The sequence below is a fragment of the Thalassophryne amazonica genome, chromosome 14, assembly GCF_902500255.1.
Source record: "Thalassophryne amazonica chromosome 14, fThaAma1.1, whole genome shotgun sequence".
Lineage (NCBI taxonomy): Eukaryota > Metazoa > Chordata > Actinopteri > Batrachoidiformes > Batrachoididae > Thalassophryne > Thalassophryne amazonica.
Window position 1 is genome coordinate 30,003,395 of NC_047116.1, and position 19,164 is coordinate 30,022,558.

The 19,164-nt window shown below is 39.9% G+C and overlaps 2 protein-coding genes across 3 annotated transcripts in view; one reads left to right on the forward strand and one right to left on the reverse strand.

Annotated features, from left to right (window-relative positions):
• Positions 1-2,876: 2,876 nt before the first annotated feature.
• ppig (peptidylprolyl isomerase G (cyclophilin G)) lies at positions 2,877-14,233 on the reverse strand. The gene is given in 14 exon segments (XM_034186258.1): positions 2,877-3,845; positions 5,789-5,928; positions 6,561-6,642; positions 6,729-6,923; positions 7,008-7,167; positions 7,246-7,385; positions 7,473-7,502; positions 7,619-7,706; positions 7,795-7,839; positions 11,592-11,681; positions 11,684-11,698; positions 11,859-11,933; positions 12,015-12,094; positions 14,167-14,233. Coding segments are annotated over 14 exon segments (2,142 nt in total). The 5' UTR covers positions 14,214-14,233; the 3' UTR covers positions 2,877-2,890.
• A 467-nt stretch (positions 14,234-14,700) lies between these two features.
• Positions 14,701-19,164, forward strand: part of fastkd1 (FAST kinase domains 1) — a 33,590-nt gene continuing 29,126 nt past the window's right edge. For both annotated transcript variants that reach the window (XM_034186367.1, XM_034186368.1), the window contains exon 1: positions 14,701-14,924. The gene's annotated coding sequence lies outside the window, so the exon portion shown is untranslated. The remainder of the gene's footprint in view (positions 14,925-19,164) is intronic.

Genomic DNA, 19,164 nt, shown 5'->3' on the forward strand with positions numbered 1-19,164 from the left:
ATAAGAAATATACTCAAAACCTGGATTACTCTTTTTTAGTCATATAGCACTATTATTCTGAACACTACTGCACATGGAGTATCCAGATGTACAAGGTGTTCAGGGCTGACATTGCTGAGGTCAGGAAGGCTGAAACTTGACTCATAAGTTGAAATGTTAAGAATGCGCCAGAAACATCTGAAGACATTTTTTTTTAAACGTTTTATGAACAGGTGAAATGAGTGATTCTTGATCGACCAGACGGATGGGGCCACAGCTGGATCACGGACACAGTACCACTTTTGAGTCAGACACCAGCAAGCTGGAGGAGGGGTACTGATATAAGTTATTCAATAATTATCGACGATGGATGAGCTAGTTGCACCTTTTCGGGTTGAAGATGGACTTAAAATCAACTTCCAAACCCAGTTTTTTTTTTTTTTTTACTATAATTCCTTGAAGCACTGTTACAGGAAAAAGTCTGCATCATTCAAGAAGCCCATGATTGTTATGCTTGGCAATGCTCCATCACATGCATTCCAACACTCTACTGCTTGTCTAGCAAAGGTCTCAAAGATGACAGAATACTGACATGGCCCCTCACCTAACTTAAACCCCATTGAGAACTTGTGGGTCTTTCTTAAACAGGATTTACAGTGAGGGAAAACAGCACACCTCTTTGAACAGCATTTTGGAGGCTGTGGTTGCTGCCGCACAAAAAGTTGTTTATTAACAAATCAAGAAACTGACTATTGAAAATACTCACTGAATACTTTTGCAACGTCTGAAGTGATGGGAACATTTTTAGTTCATTTAGTTGCACACCAATAATACCTATTAATTATGTGAGCACACAGTAAAGGTTTGGAGACAGTTTCCCATTCAAATGAGTAGTTAGTGTTTCCAAACATTCCAAAAAGCAACTGTGCTCATGTAATACGCCAGACCTGTCACATGCCAAACACTGCCACCTGCTGGACATATCTGGGTTTGGTGCAGGAAATAATCTTGCATGCATAGTGCAGCAGATTTAACAATTGTTCATTTCTGGAAACAAGCACCAAAATGGGCACACAGTCCTTAGACAATCTTTTGAAACAAACCGAGTATCCACTTGAATTTTCAATAGGCAGCCAGGTAGAGGTCAAAATTAAAAAAATGTTCCAATCATACTGAAAGCTATACGTTATGGGTCTGATCACAAAGATTCCAGAAAGGTATAGAGAATCTATAGAATGTTATGGAGTAAAAACATTAAAAATGGTGATAAATGTCAATTTCAGTTTGTACAGGGGTCACAAGTTAAAGTTGCTCCAATTTTGGTAAAAAGTGGTGCAAATTATTGGTTGAACTAATAGGATTAATAAATGGAACAGTTTTGACTGTGGTAAATGCTTCAACTGCAAGGTAAAGGTCAAACAATGTTGACTCCCATTGGATTCTATGGCATGTGGCAAATGCTACCCTATAATATGATAACTAAACATGACACATGGTGCAAACTACTGCTTTTTAAAACCTATTAACCAATAATTTGCATCACATTTTACATATTTGGAGCAACTTTAACGTCTGATCCCTGTACAAACTAAAGCTGAGCTTTGTTACCATTCTTGCCATTTTTACCCCATAACATTCAGCCAGCCATATAGTCCAATCTATACCTTTTTGGAATATTTATGTTCAGACACATAATGTGGTATAGTTTTCAATATGATGGGAACATTTTTAAAAATTTTGACCCCTGTGCAATTCTTCAATCGACCCCTACCTGGCCACCTATTGAATATTCAAGTGGATACTCAGTTTTTTTTCCAAGAGTAATGTTCAAGGAGTATTTGTGCCAACTTTGGTGCTTGTATCACAATTTGAAGGATGCCTCTGTAAATATTCCGTTATCTGCTGCACTAGCTGGAAATACAAAAAGCATATTGTTGAAGCTACATATTGAGACACCTTTAGAGCATAAATTTCCTCTATTAATATTTGCAGACAATTGATGTTTAGGCCACCAAAACAATATTTTCAATAGTAATGTTTAGGATGTAAGATTGAGTTGTACACTGCAGTACAGCTGTTATGAACACACAAAATAAAATAAATAAATAAAAAAAAACTTTGGACAAAATATAATTACACAAATTAATTTTATATTAGAATTATAGTGTGACACTGACATTTCCATTTGAAAACAAAACAACTTTAGAAAAAAATGGCAGTAAATGTACAGAGAAACAACAACAAAGGATGATCCTCATTGATGTCACACCATCAGCTGATGATCATCATCAGCATGCATTCAATAATGCAATAATGGGACAGGAGTCGCTTCCAAACTGTTACATTAGAAGTATGTCATTTAAACATCAAACACCTGTAAAACACTAAATCAACTTCCCAAAACAAACTGCATTCAAAAAAATTGAGAAAAAACAAAATGAAAAAACAAAAACAAAAAACAATGTAAAAGTATTTTACAAAGTTCTTATACATAGATTCCTCCCCCCCCCACCCCCACCCTTCTCATTTCTGCAAATTGTCCCCAACTGGCTACGAAAAACTCAGGAATAGTTCAGGATTTCACATATCATACTGGGCTTTAGCTGACATCTAGAATTTCACAAGTGATGGGTCAACAAATTCAAAATGTAAATTCAGTACAAGAGTGTGATCTAAAGTTTGACAACAAAATGACTGATAATAGAGTTTATTCATGGAACTTTGACTGGTTAACTGCAATTCCTCATCTCCTTATTCTGGGTCATAACTGTATTGAGTTTGAGATTAGACATGCCATCATGTGATCAAGGATTTTGGTTCACAGGACTGAATTCCAGGATGACACAGCATATGAGGCAGATTTAAAACTGACTTTAAAATGCTGATCTTTTCCTTTATGATTAACACAGACTCAGTCACTGTCTGAGCTGGAACTGGAGCTTGATTTGTGCCTCTTACTGTTGTTTCTGTCTTTACCTTTTGTACGATCCGGTCGTGGGCTTCTTCTGTCTTTGGACTTGGACGTGCTTCTTGCCCGTCGCCTCTTCCTTTCTTTTTCTCCATCACTCTCAGAGCTGCTGCTCCTTTTCTTTTTGGAACTCTTTTGGCGGGGTTCTGGGTCTTTGTCCCTTCTATGAGAAGGACGATTTCTGCTACATTCTCTGTTATGACTCTTACTTCTGGAGCGTCGGCTCCTGTGCGAGTCTCTAGTCTTGTTTCTGTCTCGACTCCTGCTCCGACGTTCTTTATTCCGGGATGTCCCACGCTTCTTGTCCTCCCTTTCACTGTGGTGCCGTCTTTCCGGACTCCTACGCGCCTGCTCCTTATCTTTGACTTTTTCATGTTTCTCTTCTTTTGATGTTGCCGGTCTATCCCCATCTCTGTTCCTGCTACTTGATCTGTCTTTGTCTTTTGCAGTTGTTCGTTCTTTGCTTTGCGACTTCTGAATTTTCTCATCAGTTTGCCCTTTTGCGTCATCACTAAACTTTTTGTCAGACTCAGACTGCCTAATCTTTTCTTTAACTTCATTAGATTCTGACTCTCTTTCTTTCTTCTTGACATTTCGGTCTTTGCTCCTGGAGCCACGCTTTTGTTCATCAGTTTTGTGCTTGTGATCTCGCTCTCTGCTTTTTGACCTTCTACTCTTTTCTTTGCTTTTACTGCGGCTTTGAGATTTGGCTTTTTTCTTTGACTTGTGTTTGCTGTGCTTCTCATCCTTCTGTTCGCTCTCTTTTTCTTTGCTTTTGGATCGGTGACTTTTCTTGTCTCGTTTACTGTCAACTGTATGTTCCTGCTTTGATTTGGAGGACCGTCTCTCTCTTCTTGGAGCTTTAGCAGGGTCATCTTTAGCTTCATTTAGATCACTCCTGTAAAAGTGCAGAATACACTTCAAGCACAATTATAGAAAAGCACAATTTCAAGGGCTGATTGTTATTATTGTACACATTTTAGACAACATTTCTGCATAACTAGGCAAAACACCTAAAGAACCAGAAAACATTCCTGCTACTTACCTAAACAATCTGTCTTGAAATATTATGAGATGAATGAACCTAAACAACTTTGAGATGGTGTGAATACAACAACAATCTGACAGGAGTTTAACTTGTTTGAAGTCAACAGATTTAGAGGTGCTGATCCTCATCCCAGCCACTTCACACTCTGCTGCAAACCGACCCAGTGAGTGTTGGGGGTCACAGGCCGATGAAGCCAACAGGACCACATCATCTGCAAAAAGCAGTGATGAGACCCTGAGCCCAAACTGGAAACCCTTCTCCCCCCTGACTACGCCTCAATATCCTGTCCATGAAAATCACAAACAAGATTGGTGACAAGGCGCAGCCCTGGCAGAGGCCAACCCCCACCAGAAACGAGTCTGACTTACTGCCAGGGACCTGAACAGAACTCTCGCTTTGTGAGTACAGAGATTGGATGGCCCTGAGAAGGGATCCCCTCACAGCATACTCCCACAGCACCTCTCGGTGTACCCGATCATACGCTTTCTCCAAATCCACAAAACACATGTAGACTGGATGGGCATACCCCCAGGCCCCCTCGTGAGAGTGAAGTTGTTCAGTTTGTCACCTGTTCGACGGCCAGAATGGAACCCACACTGTTCCTCTTCAATCTGAGGTTTGACTATCGCCCAAACCCTCCTTTCCAGCACCCTGGAGTAGACTTTACCAGGAAAGCTGAGCGGTGTGATGCCCCTGTAGTTGGCACACACTCTCTGGTCCCCCTTTTTAAATATGGGGACCACCACTCCAGTTTGCCACTCCTTTGGCACTGTCCCAGACCTCAACACAATGTTGAAGAGAAGTCTTATCCAAGACAAGCGCACTGATCTTTCACACCCAGAGCCTTGAGCATTTCTGGACGGATCTCATCAAAGCGATGAACACATTGGAAAGCTTTTTTTGGTAAATGTAGCCATTTTGCTTTATACATAGTATACATTTGACCCTGACACTTGACCAGTCCCAACCAAAATTAAATAACTTCCTTCCCAACCAAAGGCCCAACATATCTGCCAAGTCTGATCCAAATAGAATTGGTGAAAGATATAATTACCACAGGTGCAACAATAAATTATGAAGTTTATTACGCCACCAGATGCTCTTTCAGACACAGCTCCACTTTACATGGAGAATGGGCAGGGATAGTCTTGAACTAGGAACCTTCCAAACTACGAACAAGCGCACTTAGCCACCACCACCCTCACCAATTTGTGAGCTGTGTATCAAAAAAAACAAACAAACAAAAAAAAAAAAAACAAAAGCCGATAACCCATGAGTTCTTCACCTGAGATTATACCATCTTCTGTTCTATACTTTTTTTGGTGAAACCAGACAGGAATGTACTGTAACTTGAAATCATGATTTGTACTGAAGTGTGTGAGGGAGCTGTAATGTTCCACTCCTCATAAATACAAACACTGCTACATTACAACAAGAGTGTATGCCTCCAATGCCGCTAACAATCAAGGAGAACTCTTGCTATTTTTGATTAATATTAAGCTGAGATGTTGTAAATACTTTGGGCTGTTTTCCCAAATATCCTCTAGATGGCAGAATTACCATAATTTGCAATAATTTATGTTGTGCTGATTTCTTGATTGGCAAAATTATTTCACTTTGTTTTCCAAAAACACAAACATTAACTGTTTGAATTTGAAGCCACATTTTGTGATAAGGACTGACTTTTTTGTCTAGTTCAATGCAAATGTCAGAACTGCGTCTGTGTGTGAGATAACTGAACCATTACCACACACTTCTATTGGCTCCAAATTTGTAAACTGAGGTCGTCTTACTTGTCACCCTTAATCCAACGCTCCGCGTTGATCGCCCTCATCCTCTGACGCTGGATCTCCTGACGCCAGTGTGGGGGTGTCTCACTGCGGCGAAAACGATCTCTGGACCTTGAACGAGAGCGCGATGGAGTCCGATATCGCTGGACAGAAGATAATGAGACAGCACTCAGTCTTCCATTTGTACAAACTAATCACTTATACAGCCCCAATTCCGATGAAGTTGGGACATTGTGTAAAATGTAAATAGAAACACAATACAATGATTTGCAAATCCTCTTCAACCTATATTCAATTGAATACACCACAAAGACAAGATATTTAATGTTCAAACTGATAAACTTTGTTTTTGTGCAAATATTTGCTAATTTTGAAATGATGCCTGCAACACATTTCAAAAAAGCTGGAACAGTGGTATCTTTACCAATGTGTTACATCACCTTTCCTTCTAACAACACTCAATAAGCGTTTGAGCAAATATTTGCACAAAAACAATAAAGTTTATCAGTATGAACATTAAACATCTTGTCTTTGTGGTGTATTCAATTGAAAATAGGCTGAAGAGGATTTGCAAATCACTGCATTCTGTTTTTATTTACATTTTACACAACGTCCCAACTTCATTGGAATTGGGCTTGTACTGTGGTAATGAAACAAGTGTTAATAAACAATAAAATAACATTTTTATGTCAATGCCTCTTCCACCCACAACAACATGAATTGTGACAAAAACAAGGCAAAACCTGTTTGAACTTGTTTCATTGAGCGCACCTACCCTTGGACCCCTGCCCTTAATCTTCCTGCCAGATCGTGTCGTTACAAGTCTTCTGTGATATGCTGACTGAGAATTATATAATCTGCCAACCAGGAGACAATGTGAGAAAGCATAAAATGTCAAAGAATAACCTAAGGTGCGAGTGTAATGACTGTTAACCTAACCAACCTCTCCCGAGGCCTTCCTTCCTGGCTTTTCTGATCCTTTTCAGCATCCTCTCTTGGTTTCTGTACCGACTGTGGGCTTCTTCTCATGAGGAATCTGTTCTCAGGGATGGGAGGGATTTCTTCTGGACGTACGGTAGATGTAACCAGCTCCTCCTGTATCTCATCTTTTACCTCATCGGCGCTCTCAGCCTCTGACCTGAGAAACCGATATGGATCAGAATAAAGACTCTAAATGCTTCCACTGAAAATATGGAGGTATGCGCGCGTGCGAGGGCCAAACCTTTTCTTCTCCTTCTTCTGTTTCTTCTTTGTCTTTTTCACCTTCTTTCGCTTCTGTGATTCTTTGTTGGACTCTTCAGAATCAGATGAAGAATGTGATGAAGTTTCTGCATCGCTGGAACCGGAGGAGGCCCGATCTTTAACCTTTACATCTTTCTTTGCTGCAAACGGAGGAGTCTGTTACAAGCTTCAACTTACAAATTCAAATAACTGAACCTCTTCAGACTGTACCGACAGACCTTTTGATTTAGGGACAAGCTCTCCACAGTTTAAAACTTTAATGTCTGCATATGGTCGACTATTTGGATCAGTTTTCTGGTTCTCCATAGTTTTCACCACTTCTTGACCAGAGATCACATGACCAAAAACCACATGGACACTGAAAAGTAAGTGCTGTTGAGTTGCACATCCACGCAACAAAGCCACAATAAATAAACCAGAATTTAATCAATCAATCAGCACTTACCCATCTAAGTGTGGTGAAGGTTTTGTTGTTCTGAAGCATCACAAGGCAAATTAAAAGAAAACAGAAATTAGTAACAAATGTGTCAAGAGGTCAGAAACAAATTCTACATAAAATAAATAATGAACAGCAGGAGGTATAGTGCTTACATGAAAAACTGTGATCCGTTTGTGTCTTTGCCACGGTTGGCCATAGACAACAGGTACTCCTTGTTGTGTTTGACAGCAAAGCTCTCATCTGGGGGAAAAGGATAAGATTGTACTGCCATCTTGAAGCCAACGTCGCTTTGGATAACAACAGACAGCTCTGACAGTGGCCTCTTTACCTTCAAAAAAGCCTCCATAGATTGATTCACCTCCTCTTCCATTACCTGTTCACAAAACAAATTAACACACACACACAATTCACGGCCTTATGTCATATTATATCAAACTGATTTTCCTCTGTTTTAAAACTTTATGTTGTAGGGAACGTGTCTGAAAATGGGGCAAAAGTTGCGCTATCACCAGTTTCTCCAATCACAGCCATAGAAGGGTATAAACTCAGCGTTGTCATGGGCAGCTGAGTGGCTTCCCTCTCCCTCCTCCTTGTTGCACAGTCAGTTTTTGAGAATTGCCTACTCCAAACAGATTTACTACACAGTGCTGTTTTGTTTATACGTATTTCTTAATATATCATATCCTGACTAGTATAATGAAAGCTGACGAGAAATTTCAATTTGTATTACAAAATTATTCCATACATTTAGTTTGTCCAATAACTTTTGGGGTGAAAATGGAGGAACTGTGCATAAGAATGAATGTAATTCCTAAGTGTTTAAGGAATTTTTTTCAACCCACTAAAATTGAAAATCTACACAACATTGACTGTTTCATTTTAACTACACTGCAGTGGCCTTTAAAAACAAAATTCTGTTTGTATGTATTGAACAATACAGCAACATTCTTCAAATAAGACCATTCCCAAAAACCAAGTGTTCTGTCAATGTAATAATGACATCATAACCCACCTGGCTATGAAACAATGCAAAAGGCAATCAAATTACTTTTGGACCATGAAAAATGTTGAAAAGTGCTGTAATTCCTACATAAATATGGATGCAATGTGGGTGCTACTACAGAATAGTTACAGCTGGTGTTGCCGAACGAATGGTCCCCTCTAAAAATTCGTCGCCCCTGCCTTTCACTGTGCATCCGTCATTTCAGAGTGTCTGCAGCAAATCACCAATTATCGCCTTGTTTCTGCTTGAAACTGCACTCCAGTCATCATCTATCTCATCGACAGATATCTGAAGTTTTTGTACAATAGTAGTGTTGTCACAATTAGGAATTTCTGGAGACGATTAATTGTCAGGCAAATAATTGCAATTGATGAACATACTGTCTATTTTTTTTCTTTTTCCCCTTCTTTATATTCTACTATCGTAGTATAATTCACAACCCTGGAAGAACGTTTGGCTTCTGTGAGTGGAGAAACTGGGAACAGAGCAACATTTTTATTTTTATCTTCATTTTACATACAGTCCCAACCTTTTCTGATTTGTGGTTGTTTCTGTTGCATTTCTGAAATTGTTTCTCCACATCAGTCACGTTTTGTGCTTAAACACTATATTAAGCTCAATACTGAACAAATAAATACCTTCGGAAAATAACAGCCATTAAAGTTCAGAGTTCTCACCTGCTTTTTGTGATCTGTGCGTCTGAACATCACCACAGCTTCTCCACGTTCATTCATATATTCTCATTTTTTAAATATGTTTTTAAAGATATTTGACCGTTTATTTCATCTCATGATCTCATAAATTCAGTATACGATGCGCACATGGTGTGAACAGGAAGGTAACGGCAGAATCACACTGGGAGAGAAAGTTCAGAGAAAAGTAAAAGCAGCTCCAGGTTTTGTTTTTTTATAACATGTTCACTTGGGTTAAAATCCTCTCTCTGCTCCACGCTCGCTGTCTCATGTGCACTGATGGTTCCCAGCAGACTAACGTGTCATGCCTCCATTCAGGAATCTCCCTCACCCACCCCCTCCCTCGCAGTCTGCAGCCTGTTGACTCCCGCGTGCACACACGGCTTTGAAGAAGACGCCCACTGTTTTAAGCGGCCGTCTTATCCAAACGGCAGGACGGATCGCTCCTCAGCCTCCATGTTATTGTCCTGCCTTAAGACAAGAGCGAAACAGAGTGAGCGAGGCTGCAGCACAATGACGTCAGATTCTGAGTCATTTTATGCTTTGTGGATAAAATAAATAATTCACGGTAATCGCGAATATGAAAAATATTCGCGATTGCCGAATACTGCAATAATTGTGACTGCCCTAAACAATAGTTCTCACATAAATTCAGCATTACTTCATAATAAAAGACGGGAGACTGATCAGCGCGCCACAGCAGCACGTCCGAGACTGACTCTCTGAGTCTCACTCTCTACACCCAAAGCGATCAAAGGGAATAATGTGATTATTAACCATCAGATTCAAAGGATTCAAGGATTCAAAGGAGTTTGTCATATGCACATAGGAACATGTTCCCTGCACAATGAAATGTGTTTACTGCATTTAACCCATCCTAATTGCCAGTTAGGAGCAGAGGTTGCCTTTACGGCACCCGGGGACCCAGCTCTAGATGTATGTCCCTGCCCTGACTCACGAGCAGGGCTGAGCAAACCTTGACCGGCTTCATGACACACTTAAACAACAACACACATAAGCCGGTCCGGTACATAAACACACATAAAAGCACACACAAGGCAAGTGACAAAGTACAAAGATGACAAAGTAAAATCTCTTAAATCATTCTAAAGCCAGCTTTAAGCAGAAACAAGGCCATTTTAAGCAGAAACCAGGTGATAATGGTGACTTATATATAGGTTGTTCTTCTTCAAGACACATTTCTTAAAACAGGTGCAACTTAAGCCCTGGTCCCGCCGAATAACGAATGATTGAAATAATGAGCCATGTAGCGTGTTTTTTTTTTTTGGGGTACGAGTCCAGTTATTCAACTGGAGGCAGAATATTTGGCTAACAAGGCTCATCTCTGAGCATGGTGCTAATTTCAAGAAGTTTGAAATTTAGAAACAACAGCGTGGGGCAGTTTGTGTACGAGGTACTACAAGGACAAACGAGGATTATAGAGGCATGTTTGTGTTGACGACGAGGCTGTTAAAAGCCCATTAGCCGAGCACTGAGGTGGAGAACATATCTAGAACAGCCTAAAGTAATTATTTGTAATGTTTATATTGTAATAGCTTGGTAAAACAGTTGCATGTTCATTCCTTCTTTATAAGCAGCTGTAAAGGTATGTGTGCGCACTGGCGCAATGACGCTCACTCAAGAGAAGCATTTACGCAGAACGTCAGCATGCAAGAGTGATTTTGTAGACAAGAACGGATAAACACAAAATTAAAAGTTGGATCACCGGTGTGAAAATGACTGTAAGCTGCGGAAAAAGTAAAGCCAGCAAGAAGAAGGGGGGTGGGGTGGGTGGTTGATTCACACAGTTGTGGGTGTATAGAATTAAAGCGGCCACCTCATTGTGGTGTTTATTTTTCGGTCACAGAGAGCTGTGTGAACATGTAGAACTGCTGCATTTAATGACTCTGTAACACAGGTGAACTGCAGCCTGACGCACAAATGCGCACACCACCGGACTGTGACAGGAGTGTCTTTTTTGGACTGCATTTAAAAAATGTGACATGTTGAAAGGATGCTGTGAATTGAAAACCCACACTTTAAAAGGGATAAGTGTGGGAGGGGTGGAGTGTTGAACCAAAGCTATGCCGAAACGTGCACCAACCTCTCCTTATCATGGCGCTACATGGATCACATGCGGCTTGACATGAATCATATGCGGCAACACGAGCCATTCAAGGCTGGATGGGGCTCAAATGACAGGTCAGTCGTGGCTGATTGGAGGCCGATACCTGACACATGCGAGGTACTTAGTTGCACATAGAGGCTTCTTCGTAGTGGATACGTGATAGATTTATATGTGGATCATTATTTAAATGATTACTGAAATTTCTGGCAAATCCATATGTGGCTCATTATTCATGGCTTTATACTCCAGAAAATACTGCAAGTGTTTTAAACCAAGTACCACTTCAAAACTGTTAAACATACCTTCACTGAAGTCTCCTCCTTGAATCATGAAATCTTTTACAATTCGATGGAACAGACATCCTTTGTAGTGCAGAGGTTTCTGTGTTCCTTTCCAATGCCTTTCTCACCTGAATGAAATAGTGACTTTAAGTGACCATCACAAAATAAATAATTAATTAATTAATAAAGGGATCTGCTGGAATATAGAAGTGTGTGTGTGTGTGTGTGTGTGTGTGTGTGTGTGTGTGTGTGAGTGAGTGGGTGGGTGGCGGTGGTGGGTCAGATTACCTGTGCAGAGGCATCTAAAGTTTTCACAAGTTTTAGGACAAATGTCTGAAAAAAGTTCCACCACAATTCTGCCAACTGCAAAGACAAAGCAAAGTCAGGATAATTAAGTCTCTTTTATCATTAAGTAACCAGACGCTTAAGGAGCTTTCTTCTTACCGGGGACATTACTGATCCCTACATCAAAAAAGCAGCGAGGCCGCTGAACCTTTATGCCCATGACCACTTCCAACACCCAACTGTAAGAAACACACAGGACGAAGATGAGTAACTTCAAAGCTCACATTCAGTTTGAAGCAACAACACCATGAATCAAAAATTGTGTACAGCCTCACTGGTTAATTCAATTACTCAACAAAAACATCAATTCCTTTGCAGTACAGCCTTTGAAATGATAACATTTCACATACTGTGACAGATTAAGTCTTGTAATTTGAGTCAGACAAAATAAAACATTTGAAGGAGATAACTTTGTAAGGCCCTAACAGTGATTTTTTTTTTGTCAGCTCTTACAGAGAAAACAAACAAACAAACAAAAACACAACTTTTTGAGATAAAAGGTTGGTTGATTAGGTCACTGAAAATTATTTGTTGCTAATAATAAATAGTGATTCTATGCAATTCTTCAAGTAATTTATCAATCAATAAATAAGCCTGAACAGGAAAAATATCACAGCAGAAGTGATATTCATCATCATGGAATACAGGTCAGGGAAACATATCGATTATCATAACTTTCAGAGGGGCTCTAGACAAGCCATAATATCAGGCATTGCAATTTAAAATACCCAAAACATTAGTCATGTGATTGATTTGACTGAAATAAATTTGTAAATTTATCAGATCAAATATGGAGCTACAGGTTGATTTAAAATATCTTACACCAGATGCCCTTCCTGATGCAATTATAGATGTACAGTTGTGCTCAAAGGTTTATATACCCTGGCAGAAACTTTTTTTGTTGTTGTCATTTTTCAGAGAATATGAATGAGAACACAAAACCTTTTTTCACCACTCATGGTGAGTGGTTGAGTGAAGCCATTTATAGTCAAACAAATGTGTTTACTCTTTTTAAATCATAATGACAACAGAAACTACCCAAATGACCCTGATTAAAAGTTTACATATCCCTGTTCTTAATACAGCATATTGCCTTTAACATCAATAACAGCTTGGAGACTTTTGTGGTAGTTGTGGATGAGGCTCTCGAATGGTAAAGCTGCCACTTAATATATCATGGACTTTATATATGTGTATATACATACATACATACACACAATGCCCTCTAAAAATATTGGAACACTTAGTATTTCACATATTTTAATTTGTTTATGCCATTTCAAATACAAAAAAGTAACAATTTCTAAAATTATCTTCCTTAAAATATCTACAAATGTCTACAACTTGATATAAATTAATTAAAAATATAAAAGGTGATGTGTTGCATAAGTAATGCAAGGGTTTGCTATAATACCTGAAAATAATCAATTTTATTGTCAGTTTTCTTCAGACAAGTCAGGGGATGGATACATGAACATTTCCAAGTCACTTAATATGTCTTGGACTTTATTTACATCTTTTTAATATAAAATACAAACAGTATGGCACTCTATGGTAAATCTGTGTGGAGTAGAAGGTTCTTAAAAACTGAGTGACTGTGCAAGAAGGAGAAGAGTGAGGAAAGCCACCAAGACACCCAGGCCTGAATGTTCAGCTACAATTTCAGAAGGTACATCTGAGATACAAGCCTAGATTTTATGTTTTGGTGAAAGAAAATGAAAGAAAGAGAACAAATTAACACAAGAACCTGTGATAATCCATCAGCACGAACTCTTCAGACTCCAAAGAAAACTGCAGACCACCATTCAGAACGGGGGGGTATATTTACCTGCAGTCTTGATAACACGTTAACTATATGAACTATTTTAAAGTCGTCCAGTTAACGCTGTGGCGAAAGCAGTTGCATCCTTACAGCTAAATCGAGTTAGCTTCAAGCTAACGTTAGCGCCCAGCTAACGACGCGTGTCAGATGCCATCGTCTGTGCAAGGTTTTCGAGACTACAGTACTTTAAAGTTACAAGCAAGCACCCGTGGATAGCACACTCACCACCAACCTACTTTTTTTTTTTTTTTTTTTGCTAAATCCATGCACTCATTCCTAGTAGCTAATGGTAGCGTTAAGCTTGGCCTGCTGCTAGCATTAGCAAGTCCGCCAAACTCAAGCTAAACATCATAGCTGAAAATCTGTTACCGTCATGTACTAGCTCAGCACAGTTATCACTTTGACTCCAAAAATATGAAATGCCATCACCTAGAAAAATGAGAATGTCCTTCCAAATAGCGAAAATGAAGTTTCATTCAACGTGCAGGTCACCGTTTTCTAAATAGCGCGACAGGACATAAACCTGCCAGTCAACGCAACGGGCCAAATACTAAATACAAGGTTAGAATAAACTCCCGAGTTGGGATGAAAGGTCAAATATATTTTCCTCTATTAAACATTGTCAAATAAACAGGCACAAACATGATTATACACGATTCCAAGAATATTTAATACACACACACTCACATTCATTCATTTTCTACCACTTATCCAGGTCTGGTTTGTGCTGGCAGCAGATGCAAGTATCATAGAAGAATGATATTATTATTATTATTATTATTATTATTATTATATTCATTTTAATCAGATAAATCAAAGCCACGAGAGTAGTTCTGATTAGCAAAGAATATTGTTTATAGGAGCAAGTCAAATTAAATCAATAAAAAGTCGTGATGCTTCAAGGAAACGTTTGACAGACAAAACACAGGGCAAAATTTGACACCACACTGACGTGTCTGGCTACGGAAGTGAAACGTTTCATCATACTTTTTTAGCAACGTTAACGTAGAAATGTATATTATAGAACTATCGCGAATAACTTAATAGTATGGGGATATTTGCGTTATTAATATTAATTGTGTGTGTTGCAGAATGTGGCCAATGAAAAATCGATTCGGTGACTGCCCATGTGAGTTCCAAGTCGCAGTTGAATCAGGAAAGTCACGTTATTGATTTCTCAGCTGAAGGCAAGTCGATCACACAGAGTCCATTGTCATGTGTTTTTATCATGGATAAAGTCTAATCGTAACTATGAGTAGTTTCAGAAGATCGTAAATTAATGTGTGGGCAGCATGGTGACTTAGTGGTTAGCACTGGTCCTCTGGTCAGGGGTAGCAGGAGAAGTCACCCCACTCCAGCTATCCATGCTTATTTTCTTAAATAATAAAGAATGACTAGTTTAAAGTTGGGGACCTCCCAGTGTAAGTGTGATGTCGAATTGGACAGTGCACCCTGCTTTTTCCATCAATGGGCTTTTCCCAGACAATTACATACCCCTCCCTATAGCGGGAGATGTAAGGCTGGTGTGGACATAATTTCGTGCATTTTTGGTATGAAAAACATGAAACCTGGCACACTTGTAGAGTGACCCCAGGTGAGCATTTCTGGATATGGAAACAAGTTGGCAGAGCCCCCTGGTGGTGACTGTGGGAACTAATATTTTGCCGCTTAACCGTAATCATAAGCACATCCTAATATTGGGATAACTTTTATATTTATTAATCTAAAATTCTAAAACTTGGCAAACTTCAAGAGAGCAACAGGGAAACTATCATCAAAGTGTTGGAAATTTCATATAAGCCCCCTGATGGCCAGATTTCACCAATCGTACAGTTATTCATATTTCAATATCAGACAATCTTATCCCATATATATAGATAAATATAACTTAACAATACTATATATGAAAGTTATGTAGCATTACAAAGGTCCCAAGGCCGCAAATAAAATAATGTGCATGCAATTAGGCCATAGACATTTTTGCATGTGTAGTGTATTTCTTCATTGGCATGAAGTTCAAAATATACAGTAATACAGGCCTGCAACAGTCTCATCCTGCTGTTTTTTTTGGAGTTCTCTGAAGGTGGATTTGTAGTCCAGAAAACAGATCACAAGTTCTCCGCAATGGCATTAGACCAGGCACACGAACAAGAAAATGCTGTGATAAAAGGAGAAGGTGGTGCTGTGGGCTTGACAAACAATCCTTCAGCTCTGAGACGTTGGATGATAGGTGGTCCAGAGGTCAGTAGGCTTATTTGTGACTTTGAGAACAAATCAGAGAAATCCAGCAATGGTAAACATCATGAGCAGACAGCTAGCATGCAGAATTCCTTTGTAAAGGAAATATGTGCTCTCAAGAAGGTCATTGAGGATCTTGGAAGTCCTTTTCTGGAAGACAGCAAGGATTTGTTAACTCTTGACAGCAAACTTGTCACAAGCCAGTCAGCTGCAGAAAGTGTCAAAGAGATGTATGAGCTAGGATGACGTCAGTTTGAGACATTCGTAGCTGAACAGATCACAACTCAAGCAAAGTCAGTTACTCAGCCCATCAAGAAGAACAAGTTGTCATTGTTCTCTGAAAGTCAACGTCAGTCGAAAAAGAAAAGTCAGGTATCTGCATTGAAGGATGACTGTGTCTTATTCTCTAGACTATACATTGCCTGCCAATCTCGAGAGGGAAAACAGGAAGAGTTCTTCAAATATGAGAACCAACCATGGCCACCATCTCTGTCAAAGTCAGGGGAGATGAGATCAGGAAAAAAGTCTGACTTGTTGGTTCCTCTGGAAAGCCATTCAAACTATGACCACACAGTCCCTAAGGTTACAGCAGTTGTGCTTGATGGCGCAATGGTAGTGCACACTCTAACCCCAACAGTGTCAAAGACATTCTCAGACTATGTCACACAGGTCTTCATGCCCCACATTGAGAACATCCTGAAGGATGATGAAAGGGTCGATGTAGTGTTTGATGTCTACAAGCCACAGAGTCTGAAGAACTCAACCAGGGAGAAAAGAGGCAATGGTGTACGCAGGAAAGTAACTCTCACCACACAAATTCCAGGAAACAGAGTTTCCTTAGGAATAATGACAACAAGACTGAGCTGTTTGTACTTCTAGCAAAACAGACACGTTGTCTGCACTTTGAAGGAACATGTGACTTGCAATGCTGCTGTGACAGACACACCAAATCTTCAGCCCTGTACGCAGGAAGAAGCAGACACGCGCATCATGTTGCATGCCAAGGATGCTTCCAACAAGGGTCACCAGAGTATCCTCATTAGAACAGCAGACACTGATGTTGTTGTACTAGCTGTGGCATTTTTTGACCAGTTTGCCACCTCTGAATTGTGGATATCATTTGGTACTGGAAAGTCCCAAAGATACATTGCTGTACATGAGAATGCCACTGCCCTGCCATCAACCAAAGCAAAGGCTCTGCCATTTTTTCATGCACTAACTGGCTGTGATGTAACATCTTTCTTTGCTGGAAGAGGCAAGAAGAGTGCATGGGAAACTTAGATTGCATTTCCAGAGGTCACAGATGCTTTCTTGTCCCTTGCAAATCCACAAGTTCAGATGATCTACTGGCTCTTATTCAAAGATTTGTTGCGCTGTGGTATGACCGCACTGCTGACAACTCCAGTGTCAACAAGCACATCAGCACATGTTCTCAAAGAAATCAAAGTCTATAGAAGGCATTCCTCCCACAGAAGCTGCACTCAAACAGCATACCTTGAGAGCAGTCTTCCAAGCTGCACGTGTGGGGTCAGTCGTTGCAGCTGGACGCAAAACTGCCGAGCCCTTCTGACTTTGGCTGGGAATGGGATGCACCCTTATCTCAATGGTTGCCGAAATGGACCACCCTTCAACAGTCCCATGAAATGTGCTATGAGCTGATACATTGCAATAGTAAGAAATCATGCCGTGGCATGTGTACATGCAGCAAAGCAAAGCTCAAATGCACATCACTCTGCCAGTGTGAAGGGAGCTGTTTTCAAACATAGATCACTTGCAAATATTCCCAAAGAGTTTGTTTTGGTTTAAGCTAGTTCACCTTTACTTCATTCTCTTTTCTACAATTTGCTTTTCATCCAATATTGTAAAGTTTACACTTTCAGATAATACACAATGGACGAGACGGTTTCATATCACAATATGGACCAACAACACCAGCACTGCTTACATATCTGGTCACCAGGGAGCTCTTATGAAATTTGTAATACTTTTATTATATTTACCCTGTTTTCCTTTCAAAATGTGCCAAGTTTCCTGATTCTATATTAAGAAATGTAAAAGTTATCCCAATATTAGGATGCGTTCATGAATACGGTTAGTTGGCAAAACATTAGTTCCCAAAGATACCACCAGGAGGCTCTGTCAACTTGTTTCCATTTCCAGAAATGTTCACCTGGGGTCACTCTACAAGTGTGCCAAGTTTCAATGTTTTCATACCAAACACGCACGATGTTAGCCTCAATGACCTTCTTGAGAGCACATACTTCCTTTACAAAGGAATTCTGCATGCTAGCTGTCTGCTCATGATGTTTACCATTGCTGGATTTCTCTGATTTGTTCTCAAAGTCACAAATAAGCCTACTGACCTCTGGACCACCTATCATCCAAGGTCTCAGCTGAAGGATTGTTTGTCAAGCCCACAGCACCACCTTCTCCTTTTATCACAACATTTTCTTGTTAGTGTGCCTGGTCTAATGCCATTGCAGAGAACTTGTGATCTGTTTTCTGGATTACAAATCCGCCTTCAGAGAACTCCAAAAAAACAGCAGGATGAGACTGTTGCAGGCCTGTATTACAGTATATTTTGAACTTCATGCCAATGAAGAAATACGCTACACATGCAAAAATGTCTATGGCCTCATTTCATGCTCATTATTTTATTTGCTGTCTTGGGACTTTTGTAATGCTACATAACGTTCATATATAGTATTGTTAAGTTATATTTATATACAAGGTCTGTTAGGAAAGAATCCGACCTTTTTATTTTTTGCAAAAACTATATGGATTTGAATCATGTATCAGCCAAGCTTGAACCTTTGTGCGCATGTGTGAGTTTTTTCACGCCTGTCGGTTGCGTCATTCGCCTGTGAACACGCCTTGTGGGAGGAGTGGTCCAGCCTCCTCGGCGGATTTTCATTGTCAGGAAATTGGCTGATTGACTGCCGCTTTGCTTCATCAAATTTTTTTCAGAAACTGTGAGAGACAGCCAGGTGGAAACCATTCGGAAAATTCAGATGGCTTTCGGTGAAGATCTTATGGGGATCACACAGATTAAAGAGCATTACAACCGGATTAAAGACGGCCCACAGCAGCGGAGGGCGTGCCGTGCACTGAGCAGCGATCGACAGGCTGAAACGACCAGATCATTTCCAAAGTGAACGCTTTGTTGATCCGGGACGTCGTCTGACTACC